The 12,702-nt window shown below is 54.5% G+C and overlaps 1 protein-coding gene and 1 long non-coding RNA gene across 13 annotated transcripts in view; both read left to right on the top strand.

Moving 5' to 3' along the window:
- Window positions 1-12,702, top strand: part of HDAC4 (histone deacetylase 4) — a 327,295-nt gene that overhangs the window by 239,891 nt on the left and 74,702 nt on the right. For all 12 annotated transcript variants that reach the window (XM_070269644.1, XM_023642723.2, XM_070269641.1 and 9 more), the window contains 4 exons: window positions 4,254-4,385; window positions 7,698-7,810; window positions 11,730-11,846; window positions 11,930-12,128. In XM_070269644.1, the coding sequence (XP_070125745.1) occupies window positions 4,254-4,385; window positions 7,698-7,810; window positions 11,730-11,846; window positions 11,930-12,128 (561 nt within the window). The remainder of the gene's footprint in view (window positions 1-4,253; window positions 4,386-7,697; window positions 7,811-11,729; window positions 11,847-11,929; window positions 12,129-12,702) is intronic.
- LOC138924603 (uncharacterized) lies at window positions 12,307-12,692 on the top strand. The gene is made up of 2 exons (XR_011439592.1): window positions 12,307-12,411; window positions 12,519-12,692. It is a non-coding gene; the product is annotated as an uncharacterized lncRNA (long non-coding RNA).

The following is a 12,702-nucleotide window of genomic DNA, read 5'->3' as shown; positions in this document are numbered from 1 at the left end:
CAGAACGTAAGCCAGATGCAGCAGGGACCAGGTGGCTGTGTGGCAGAGCTCCTGCATTCCGTTCCTGTGGCCCACAGTGTGGCCGCTGCCCCCGAGCTGTGCAGCACAGGGTCCTGGCCAGAGCCTGTCTGTCTTGTCTGCCCCTTAGGCGCAGCACCTAGAACCATCTGGACACACCGGGAGAGTCCCTGAATGTCCACTGGATGAGTGTTTGTGGCAATTCATTCATCCCTTTTTCAGTGGCTGTTTGAGAATTTGACGCCCTTCTCAAGGCTGACCCTGGGTCCCCAGAGTTCTGGAACTTACAGGACCCGCCCAGCGAGGGGCTGGGGGCCTCAGGTGCCCTGGGCCACGGAGAGCCCGCTCCACACCAGGTCTCCCCTGATGGAGCAGGACGTCTTGAATTACTTTGTGAGCAAATTTCCCTGCTCTGCTTATTCTGTCCCCTTCTGGCGCTTCTGTTAATTTGGTGTTGGACTTTTTCACTGTTTTTCAAATTTCTCAACTTTTTCTTCGAATCTCTTCAGTGCTTTGATTTTCCGCCTCGTGGCTTTATACTCTTCAAAGTTTCCTGCCCTGTCCTTTTGGGATTTCAGGAGGGAGCAGCTGTGAGCGTGTGCTCTCTGCGCTGTCCACGTGCCTGTGGCCGCAGCCACACTCTGAGCTTCCTGGTGGCTCGGTCTCTCCCTTCCTCGCTGGCTGTTGGGCGTGGAGTCAGGCCCATGAAGCAGTGCTGCTTCCACATAAACTCACCTCTGTTTGTGTGCCGAGTGCCTTCTGATCCCTCTGCCCACCTGACCGTAACCAGAGACAGCGTCCTGACCCTGGACGCTGTTCTGCTGTGCCTCGGTCAGGGAGAACAGAAGCGTTCGTCACATCAGTGTCCAGATAGTGGGGTCGCTGCGAGGGCTGCTTCTCGACAGAGGAGCTTCCTGCACACAGAGGGGCCGGGGCCGGGGTGGAATCGCAGGGTTGAGAGAGGATGGCTTTGTCTGCCTTCGTCTGTCATCAGCCTGATGGCCTTGAAGGAGAGACAGCCAGCCCCGCCTCCACGTGCTCCAGGAGGGGCAGGCACTGTGTTCATGGACAGTTAGTGCCCACCATTGCCCCTTTCCTGTTAGCCCTTGCTCGCCTGAGCCCCTCTTCGGAGACGCCCCAGTCTGTCAGTTTACCTGCAGCCCTGTTAGAGGTACAGAACGGTTCTGGAGTCACTCTGCTTGGCCACGTCCTTTCGAGGACCTCAGGTACAGCAGGAGCCGCTCTGTGGAGCCTGTGTGGCCACATGGTCTGTGTGTGGCGGATGCGATCTTGCAGCCTGCCCTCGTTGGGCAGGTGGCGGCACGCCTGCATCCTGAGCTCTGGCTGTGGCGCAGAGCTGTTTGGGTTACAGGCTTTGTGCAAGTTTTGAGAAACGTGCTGATGAATGGCAAGACTTTAGATGCCCAGATGCTCTGTGGAGTCCATATAACTCATGTCAGTCTCTCGGTCCCAGACCTGCGGCAGCCAGAGAGTGGGCCTTCTTGGGACGGAAGTGATGGGAGGGAAGCGCGCCCTCTGCCACAGCTCAGCGCCGGCTGACCCTGACCGGGGCTCCCTGGGAGGGACCGCCACCCTGCCCTCCTGGTCCCCACGCCTGCTGCCAGCCCCCTCCCGGCCCTGCCCAGCACATTCCATAGAAGAGCCCCAGAGGGAAATGCAGGCCTGGCTTCACATATCCCCAGGCCGTGGCAGCATGGAGCCTCCTGCTGCTCAAACCGCCCTGCAGGCAGGGCCGCCACTCCCCCGCCACCCTCCCCCACCCTGGTTAATGCTCTGCTGTCTTGTCCTGAGTGAAATTCTTCACATCCGGGACACAGGCCTCTCGTTTCCACTTTGCCCGCTAGAGGGGCCACCAGGTGGAGCCAGCGCAGGACAAGGTGGAGTCCTGCCTTGGGTCTTCCCCACAGGAAGGGCACTGCTGAGGTCCCCTGGAGTCAGGGAGGCTGCACATACCCTGCAGCGTCTCATGCTCAAGTGTGGGGGTGGGAGGGAGTGGAGGAAAAAGATAGCAAGATAGTTTCAGCTAGTGAAACGGCGCCCTGAGGACAGTAAGGTCCTGTGGCCGTGTGGGGTGGGGTGTCAGGAAGCCTGGGGAGGGACGTTGAGCTGAGGCTGAGGACAAGCAGCAGTGGCTGTGGGAGGTGGGTGGGCAGGGTTGGGGGGAGGGGCAGGTGCAGAGGGGCACAGGGCCCGTCCGGTGCAGTCTGTAAGTCACACCAGGGGTCCCTGGTCCTCGGGCTGGGGACATAGGAGGACGAGCGAGGCCCAGGGTCTGGCCGTGCTGTCGCTGAGCCAGGGGCTTTGAATGGGAGAGGACCTGCAGGGGGTCGGGGCTGGGTCCTGGTAGCACAGCCAGTCCATAGCTGGCCCAGGGTGACCAGTCAGCACCTTCCACCCGCACACCATCTCCTGATGCTACACGGGCTCCGCTCCGCCATGTCGGGGCAGCCACCGAGAAGGGACCTCCCACGGGGTCAGGGGCCACTGACTCCCCTCATGGGGACTGCACTGCCCTGGACCTCAGAAGCAGCTTCTCCCCACAGCCCACAGCTTCTGTCCCCAGGTCGGACGTATGTGTGTTGACACCCCCTGTGTCAGCTGGGATCCTGGTGGTGGGAGAACAGGTATTGTGTTCTTGCCCACTGACCAGCTGGGCTTTTGGCTTTTTTTTCTTTGTAAATAATGATAAGTTAGAAACTTGATGTGAAAATAGAAGTGAATGAAACTTGAGTCTACCGTGGTCACCTCAACATAAGTGCTAAAAAACATAGGTGTGGATCCTCTCGGCCCTGGGGAAGGCTGTTTTGTAGTTGAATCCTTTTCACCTCGTCGGGAAGTCCTACAAGTGAGTGGGCCCTTGCTTTACCGCCCACTGCTGCCAAGCAGAAAGGCCGCTCTCCCTGTATTCACGCCCTCCAGAGCAGGCCAGCATCTTGAAAAGTCGGGCACCTTCTTACGGCACGTCTTTGATCTCTCTGGGAAGCTTCGTTTTGGTGGTCTGCTTCTGCCTTTCCTTCCTGGACCCACAGAGCAGCTGGTCTTCCCCTCCAGCCTCTCCTGGGGTCACCGGGCATCCGGGACTCCTCAGTCCTGCTCTTCGTGCTCCCCAGAGGGCAGAGTCTCAGTGGTCGTGAGATGCATGCATGGCCTGATTCTTTTAACCCAAACCATCTCAGCTCTGATGCCGGCGGGGGGAATTCGATTGTTATTTCTTGTTGTTCTGGAGAACAGTGAACTTCCTGTTCCAGAAAGTTTAAAAGCAGCAGGGTTGGTGACTAAAAACAAAAAAAAAGAGCTAAAAACTCACTTACTTGCAAATCTACAAGTAGGAGGAGTAGACCATCTCTGTGGTGGCGGTCATTCCACCGTCCCGGCCTCGTGGAGCTGGAGGCTCCTGTGCCGCGAATCCAGATGGAGGGTGTCCCCGGGGGCAGTGAGACAGCCCTCTTCCTGAGGCAGCCTCACACGGAGTACCCCAAGCTCCCCACAGTCCCCCCACCCCAGAGGTGTGACTTAATTGGCCTGGGGGTGGCCTGGTTCCAGGTGCAGAGGCCTGGGCACCACTGTGGTCTTCAAGTCGCAGGTTTGCAAATGGCTCTGTCCACACAAGCAGAGCGCTAACAGAGCCACACCACAGCGGACAGCTGTGCCCTGGGGTCGGGTGGCTCTGGGGAGACAGGCACTCCCCGCTCTCAGGCCTGTGGAGCTGGTGTGGCGCATCCTCTCCTTGGGGCGAGCTTGGCCTCAGCACCCTCCTGGCACTGGTCACAGGGGCTACCTGGACCTCAAGCAGGCTGCTGCTCCTGGGCTGTTCCAGTGCAAGGAGTTTTCGAGATGCAGGTGAACAAGAACGTGTGGTGTAGAAGCTGTAATAAGATCCATGGGCCGGACCTGACACACCGCTGGTGGTCAGTTTTCTTCCCAACTACTGGTAAAACGCAGTGACAGTGTCATTGCAATGACTCCACCAGCACACATAGATATAACCCCATGTCCGGAGAGATGAAGCCAAAGGCATCAGGTATGTCTTATTCTTATTTGGGACTATAACATCCTGCACTCAGGCCTCAGGAACACAGCCTTTGCTCTTCCCTGGAACAGCACGTCAGTGTTAAGCGAATATTTACCCACTGTGCTATTTTTAAGCTGCTGATGAGATAACCTTGACCCCAGTTGTGTCTGCCTGGCTGTAATGACGTCTCCTTTTCATGCAGCTTCTGAACCCAATCTGAAGTTACGGTCTAGGCTAAAGCAGAAAGTGGCCGAGAGACGGAGCAGCCCCCTGTTACGCAGGAAAGACGGGCCAGTGGTTACTGCTCTGAAAAAGCGTCCCCTGGATGTCACAGGTACGTTAGACCAGTTGTTAGAACCGCGCTGCCTGCCCACCTGCTGCCTCCCCTCGAGGCCCTCCTGCTGCGATCTTTCCTTCACGCCTCTGGAGCTGCCTCTCCGTGGGGCCCCTCGGCTCCGGGTGCTCTCATTCCCCCAGTGCCAGCAGCATGCGTCCCCGAGAACCACAGTGGGTGCCCCCGCAGGGGGTCTCCAGGATCGTCCCTGCACAGCATGTCTCTGCTCCCAGCGTCAGATGCTAAAAGCTGCTGTTGACAGGCCCAGGCACAGCCAGAGCCGTCGGTCTGACGTTGCACGAGATGTTTACAGGAATTTTATGTTGAGGTTTCTCCGAAGGTGGGGTTTTGAACTGATCTTGCCTATTAGTGGTGAGTCACATGTTTCTGCCTTGCTCCACTGCCCATTAAACAACGTCTTAACCGCTGGAGAGCCTTAAAGTCTCCCTGGCCAGAGTCCGACAGGTGGGCCGAGCCGAGTGAGCGGCAGCTCACTTGTCTCCGGTCTAGGCGAGCACGTTGCTCTCGGCCCCCATCTAGTGGCCGATACTCAGAAGTACGCCCTCTGGGCCAAGCCCCTTCCCAAGGACCCCAGTCCTGAGGGGCACCCCCTTCCCAAGGGCATACCGCCTTCCTGCGGATGCACCTCACTTCCCAAGGTGTACCCCGCCTCAAGGTGCACCCCTGCCCCAAGACACACCCCCACTCCGAGGGTATACCCCTCTTCCTCAGGGTGCACCCTGTCTCAAGAGCACACTCCGTTTTGAGGGTGCACCCCACTTCCCGAGGGCGCCCCTCCACACTCCTGAAGTCATAGCACCAGGCTAATGGGGCTGTTCAGAGGGGGCCTGGAAGCAAGCGGGGAGGAAACACATTTGCACAAAATACAGTTTGATTCGAAAACCAGGGTTCTCATTGGTAGGCTGTCAGTGCCACATTCCCAGGGAAGGAGCGAGGGGCTCCGTGGTGCTGGTCCTCCATGTGTGCGAGGCCAGTGCCTCACACACACTCTGATGCAGTCCCAGGACCTTCGGGATGAGACGGGAACCATGGCCACTGCCGGAAACCACACAGCCGGGCCGGTGCCTCGTGCCCTGTCCTGCTGCCCCTCAGGGTCCTTCAAGCCCAGCTCTGAACCCTAAGCCAAGGGCCTGCTTCTGGATGTTTCCAGATGCACAAGAGAGTCTCAGGCCCATGCCCTGGGGAACCCTGTATGTCACCATCTTCATTTTCAATGTAGGGTCTGTCCTCTGGTTGCTGTAGTGGAGATCAAGACATAGTGTCATCTGAAGTCCCACTAAGTCTCTTCAGCTGGGGGGACTCCGTTCCAGTTGGGGAATCCACACGAGTGCAGCCTCGTTTCCTCGTTTCCTTTGGGGAGAGCCTTGTCACGGGCTGCACCTCTGATGGACGGGTGAGCCCTGCACAGAGTCCTGGCCACACAGCTGGTGAGACGGCATCTTCGGCAGGCTTGTTTCTGAGCGCTGGATCTAGCGTTCCTGTCGTTAGCCCGTGACCTCTTCGTGCTGCTGTGAGTCAGGAGTGCACTGGGCATAAAACTAGCGAGCCCAGGTCCTCTTCCAAGAAGCTCAGCGTCTAACCTGAGAGACCAGACCACCGCCCATCACATGTGGGACGCTAGCAAACCACGCATGCCACACCTGACAATGCTGGGTTGTGTTACAGAGAGTAAGGCACCCAGGGGTGAGGCCATTGGTGAGAGCTCCACTGGGCCCGAGAGAGCTCGACGGCAGATAGATGAGAGGTGATGGGTTTCCTGGCCAACACAGAGCCCCAGGTGGCTGGAGCAGGGGAGCAGAACTGACCTTCCAGAAGACTGGAAGATGCATCCACTGGGTTAACTGGTGCGTGCATTTGTCCTGACATCTTCCTTCAGCCATGTGAGCTGAGGGTGTGGCATCGTCTCTCTTTGCCTCGGTTTCCTCTTCTGCGCCTTCCTCAGGGTTACTGAGAGACGAGGGAGCTGACAGAAGCACAGCTCTTGGAACCAGCCCTGCTGGCTTGGGAGCTGTGGAACTGTTGCTCTTGTCCCCACCATCACCCTCGTCCTCCTCACTGGCGCCCAACGTTGTATCTGGAACCAGTTTTTAGTCTGCCAGGCCCACCAGGCAGCCCCAGGCAGCACTGTGGTTACCAGCCTGCAGTGGGTTTGGGCCACACTGCAGTTGGTGTGAGTGAGTGCCCGTGCGCTCCTGGGCTGGGAGACCCCGGGGGCCATTCCCCCTCCTGGCTCTGAAAGGTGGCCTGGCTCAGCACATCCACCTCGGGAGCTCTCCTTAGGGGAAATGTCCCTCAGGCTCCCTCCGGTGTCCCAGCGTGCCTGTCCTTCCTGACGTGTGCGCTGTGCCATTGCAGATGGGGTCGGGTCTGAGTGTTCAGAGTTCTGAATGGTAGTCACTCAGAGGAGTAGACTGCAGGTCAGGGCATGTTTCCTTCGGAAGGTCTTACCAGGTGGTGTTATTGTGAAAATGCCTTTAAATCAAACAGAACACATAAAAGCCAGACAAGCCCTTATGTGAACATCGAGTGTCACAGAGGTCTCCAAGTGTGTGTGCGTGAAAGAGCAAGTGTGGCGCCTTTGGAGCGGAGGGGAAAGCTGCGTCCAGCATGCTCCTCTCCTCCGTCAAGTCAACCTGGAGCGAGCAGGGCCTCCGACGAGCAGGGTGTTGCCACTGGCACCTTTACGGTTCCTTACAGAATGTCTCCGGGTGTAGATGACACTGATCAGTCACAGAAGCCACCGGCTGCACTTTCCCCGGATGTTTGATAATCATGTAGGAAAGATGAGAGGATTCAGTTCAAAGTGAACACCAACGTGGGTGCCTCTGTCAGTAAGCACAGTGAATTTGACCTTCACGGGTCAGAGTCATTTGGCTTCTGTGTTTCCTGGTCTTTTGTTGTTAGAATATTAGTAAGTGTTGAAGGGCTTATCTTTCTGGTGTTTAAGATCATCTTGAAATTCAAAAGAGGAATAAAATTGATAATGTGCACAGCTTAAAAGGCTCAAGTGGGGCACCCACGAGCCGTAGGTTTGCAAAGCTCCCAGGGAAGTCCATAAATGAAGGTAGGGAGGTAGCCCCTTGTCCCTGTTGTGAGGCTGCGGTCATGTCCACTGTGCCTGTTTGGGGACTATGGTCGTGTGCTTTCTTGCTGCTGTTTCTGCCAGTCAGCAAGCTGAAAGCAGAAATCCACAGGAGGCCAGTGCAGCTCAGGCCCAGGTAAGCGTGTCCTGTGTCCTGGCCTGGGACCTGTACGCCGAGTGAGGCTCACGAATGTCTCTCTACCCTGCAGACTCGGCATGCAGCAGCGCCCCGGGCTCGGCACCCAGCTCGCCCAACAACAGCTCCGGGAACGTGAGCACGGAGAACGGGATCGCGCCCGCCGTCCCCAGCATCCCGGCCGAGGTCAGTGCCCAGCACTCCTGTTGGTTTGTGTTTTCCTGCGCTGGCCCTGAGGCCGAGTCAGCGAGCTGAGTTGCTAGACATGACTGCAGGGTGCAGCTGCCCTTCAGTCTTGACCTTCCCAGGTCCGGGTGAGGGGAACTGACGAGGGAGGCGTCCTGGAAGGGACACCATTTGGACTATGTCTTCCTTCCTGCCACTTGTCACTGCTTCTCATTTAAATGCAAACAGGAGGTCCAGATATGAGGGTTCTGTGTCAGAGAACAGCTCCCAACCTGGTCTTTTCCCCTGGCCTCTTTCAGAGTGTGTTATGTTAGGTTGATTCAAACGCAGCCAGCGTGCCGCATGGTGGCTGCAGGGGCAGGAGCATGTAGGAGGGAGTTGGGCGGAGAGGAGCCGTGTGGAGACCCCTGGGATATCTGTGGGTTGTGCCCTTGACCAGACCTGGATTGGGCGGCTTCCCAGGCAGTGGGTTTCAGGACCTTCACTCCATGTGCTCATTTCACTCCTTATTCACTGGACTCTTTCCATTGATCCCACAAGTGTCTCTGGAGCTCCTACCTCGTGCCAGCTCCATGTCAGGCCCTGGGAATCGAGGGCCAGGCGGCCAGCCCCAGGGCGTGTGTCCGCATGGCTTCCTGGGCCACCTGGGAGGGGCAGGTGCTGACCAGTAGACTCAGGGAAGCAGAGAATTCCACGCTGGCAGAGTGAGGCCCTGGGCTGGGGTGGCCTCGTGGGGAGCCACCTCAGCACTGACGTCCTCGGTGAAGTGAGCCAGAAGTGCTGTCTGCTTCATGCCACGGACAGTCCTACTGAGTAGGAGGTGCCTCTGAGTTCCTCTCAACTTACAGGAGGCTGTAATTATCAGATAGGGTTATTTTCTTTCCTCCTTAAATGCTTAGAAGTGAATCCTGCCCTTCCAGAGGGTCGACAAATCTGAGTTGAGATACACAGGCACAAGTACTTAGCTTTTTCAGTTCAAATTTCCAGACACTTTATGTATAAACAGATTTTTAGAAACCAAGATTACTGCACGGATGAATTTCGCATGGCTGCCTCTAGTTTGCTTAACCTCAATTTTCTCATCTTTTTCCTTCATACATCTGTTTCTTTTACTACCTGCCCTGTCAACCTACCTGTCTAAGTAATTATTAGATCATTAAAAGTTTTATCAATCCTTCTCTGTAAGACGAGGTCACAGCTGAAGATCTCCCTGTAATTAGCTTTAGAACTCCACCTAGAAGTTGCTTCCTGGAACGAGATGTTTGTGCTAATTACGTCTTGTCAATAGCAGTCATGGATCCTGATTTTTATTTAATATGGGCAGTTACGTACCTAATGGTTCCTATTGTAGAATGCCTGCTTTGGGTGGATCTGCATGGTTCCAGTTTAAAGTATGTGTTAGTTTTTACAAATCACGTGTTAATGTAAGTTAAGCTACTGCAAATTTATAGAAGGTGTCAAAGGATTCACAAGAAATGTACAAAGTAGAGGTGTTCCTGTTTTATACCAGATGTCGGCAGGATGGTCTTTGAAAATTTGGTCACACATGGATGTCTTTGGTGGATGTCAAGTTTTGCTACAATTGGAGAACTTCCGTGCTTTATGAAGCCAAGAGCTGGCCTCTCCTTCTCTGGTCCAGAGGCGGCGGGGGGTCCTTGTGTGGGTGGAGAAGCACGGCAGGAGCAGAGTCTCTGGCCTGGCTCCGCACCTCCTTTCACTACTGTACCATGAAGGCCCCTGGACCGAGGGAGGCTCAGCATCCCCACGCCCCTCCTCCTCTACATGGAGGAAGCAGGGCTCCCCGACCCGCAGACAGCTCCTCCTCGGTGGAGGTGCTTTGTCCACTTCAGAAGCCCAGGGTGATTCGGAGGGAGGTGTGTCCGGCAGGCGCTCTGACCTCGGCCTGGACTTCCTGCGGAACACAGGCGGCTGGCGAGCCCATCACAGGGCAAATGGAGACGGCCAATGCCACAGATGTGGACAATGTACAGATATCTCAGAAGGCTGCTTTATTTCTAAAGAGAAATTAGATAAAAAAATGCCCTTGGTTATAGAGAGGAAGTTATAGCTTTGCAAACATTACAGTGTTTGCTGATTCTGTTCCTGGATAATTATAAAACGGTAGAATCAGGTTTTTCTGCAATCTCAGCCATTTTCTCTAAAGCATAGCTGGTTGGTATTTCTTCTACTTTAGACAGAAAAATTTTTGGTCTAGGAAAAGTGCTTTCACAGGAGCCCTTTGATCATGACTATACAGTTGAATGTGAGCACACTAGAGATGGCCTGAGCAATTTCTCCAGGACAAGACACGTCACGTTCCTGCAAGTGAAGAAGGCCGTTCCATCCTGTTTTGCCCTTAAAGCATGAGGACGAGGTTTCTCAGGTGTGTGTGTTTCCAAATGGCACTGAAATATGACACCATGAAACACAGCTACTAGGGGCTTCTGCGAGGTGAGGACTGTCCACACACTCGCGCCCCAGGTGGTCATCACCCCGCCGTCCAACAGTGGGGGGCAGTTTGGTAGCAGGGGCTACATACAGACAGCCTACCAAGTTCACAACAACTTGGAATAGGCTTCAGCTCGTAAGTCTTCTCCTTGGACGTGAAATTTTAAAGCACCCGAAGTGTTTCTCCTCCTTAGTTACGTAGTCCACTATGACAAGAACTAGAAAAATCGGTTACGTATTCATTACTAATGTTATTTTCTGTCATGCAGATTTCTGTCTGCCAAACCCCACATGTTCATTGTGCAGAATCGCTCATTTGTTCCCTTATCATTTGCTCATTCATTTAACACACTTTTACTGAATGTCTACTGTGCAGGGGATAGAGTGAATAAAACTGTGTCCTTCTTAGCCAAGAATGTTTGTTCTAGGAGCAAACAGATGTGAAGCTTCACAGTAACCCAGCCCCTCGCGGACTGCTCCTGCCGCCCCTGTCTCTCTATCCTAACAATCCTTACTCTTGACTTATGCTCGAGTAATCTAAATCTGCTGTTTAAGAAGTGCGCGATTCCACAGCCTGTATGTCTAACTTAACACATAGTAAGTTTCTAAGTAATCGACCAGACTTTTCCTGACCTCCTGTTGGGTAAGTGCTCCTCACCTCTGTGGACATGGCTGCAGGGAGCACCCCTGTGGCCAAGCCTTCGTGTGCATCCGGATCATTTCCTGAGAGTTCGTTCTGAGAGTGGAGTTAGAGGATCAAAGGTTAGATCAATTTTTAAGGCTTTTGACATTTATTGCCAAATCATCCTGCAGACAGAGTGTGCCAATTTATAAGCCACCCAGCAGCGGTTTCTGTTTCTCTGGGCCAAGATGGTCTTAGCAGTTTTTAAAAATATTTCCCAACTTGATAGGTTTTTAAATATGTTTTTAGATATTGATGATTCTGAGGATTTTTTTCACATGTTTATTATTCCTCAATATTGGTTCTTCAGTCATTTGTCTTTGCCATGCACTTTTCTCCTTAATTGTTTGATCTCTGAGCTCTTTGTGTATTAACTGTCTGTCCCATACATTGCCAGTATTGTTGTCATTACTATTTGCCTTTTCGTGAGGGGATTTTTTTAATCAATATTTTCCTTTTTGGTTCTGCCTCTGATGTTATGTTTGGAAAGACAGTCCCAACTCTAAGAACATATTTTGAAATATATTACCCTAGATTTTCCTCCGATAGTTTTATGGTGCATAAGCGGTTTGAAATAGAAACAAACAGGAGTTTGATGGATTGTGAAGCCGAGATTTAAAGTGTCGTGCTCGCCTGTCTGCTGATTCGTGCGTGTGTTTCTGTACTCTGGTATCAGAATTTGGCATGGCCTGCCCTGAGTGTTCTCTGTTGCCCTTTCTCGTGGTACGTGTCGCCCATGCTTGGCTGTAGCAGAGTCTCTGTGATGGCCATCATGTGTTTTGTCTCCAGACCAGCTTGGCGCACAGACTTGTGACTCGGGAAGGCTCCGTGGCTCCGCTTCCCCTCTACACATCACCGTCCTTGCCCAACATCACCCTGGGACTTCCTGCCACTGGCCCTTCCGCTGTAAGTAGGCATCCGCGGGTCGGTGTGGCGTGGGATGGCTGTCGCAGGCCATAACCGTGGACGTCACCCGTGTGCCTCTCCAGGGGGCAGCAGGCCAGCAGGAAGCTGAGCGACTCGCTCTCCCAGCCCTCCAACAGCGGATCTCCCTCTTTCCCGGCACCCACCTCACACCATACCTGAGCACAGCGCCCCTGGAGCGGGACGGCGCGGCGGCTCACAACCCCCTCCTGCAGCACATGGTCTTACTGGAGCAGCCGCCTGCACAGACGCCCCTCGTCACAGGTGAGCGCCGGTCGGGCCTCCGCCGCGGCTCCGGGGGGTGGGGGGCCTCGTCAGCTCAGAGGAGGCCGGCAGGCAGCCACCCCCGGGGCTTCCGTGCACCGCCCTCTCGTGTCGGGGGAAGGTTTGTAGACCCAGGCTCACTTGCAAAGCCAGGTAGGGGAATGAAAACAGCTGTCAGCTGTGCCGTCTGCTCCATCGCTCCAGAGCAGGTTGACGGCTCGTCTGACTTGCGTTTCCATCTGGATCAAGTTGAACATGTGAAGCAAGCACAGAAGTGAATCTGGTAAATAGTCAGTTTCTATTAGTAGTAAAAAGTTTTAAAAATGTGCCCTGGCTAAGGGATGGTTGTATTTAGAAAAAAGTAGGAAATTTGTCATGAAATTTTCACAGTGGCAGTGGTATAACGATGTCACCTAAGGAGTGAGGGAGCGTGTGGGGTTTGCTGTGAAGCAAGGATGCGCCTCCTGGACATCAGCAGCTCACATCTGTGCCCCATCCGCAGCTTCATGTTTGGCTGCCTGGAAGTCTGTTTATTTGTTCAGAATTAAAATCTGAAATCACCTCGGGGCCGCGC

This window comes from Equus caballus, chromosome 6, assembly GCF_041296265.1.
Source record: "Equus caballus isolate H_3958 breed thoroughbred chromosome 6, TB-T2T, whole genome shotgun sequence".
Taxonomy (NCBI): domain Eukaryota; kingdom Metazoa; phylum Chordata; class Mammalia; order Perissodactyla; family Equidae; genus Equus; species Equus caballus.
The sequence above is the reverse complement of the archived record's forward strand: the minus strand, read 5'-3'. Positions and strand labels throughout refer to the sequence as shown.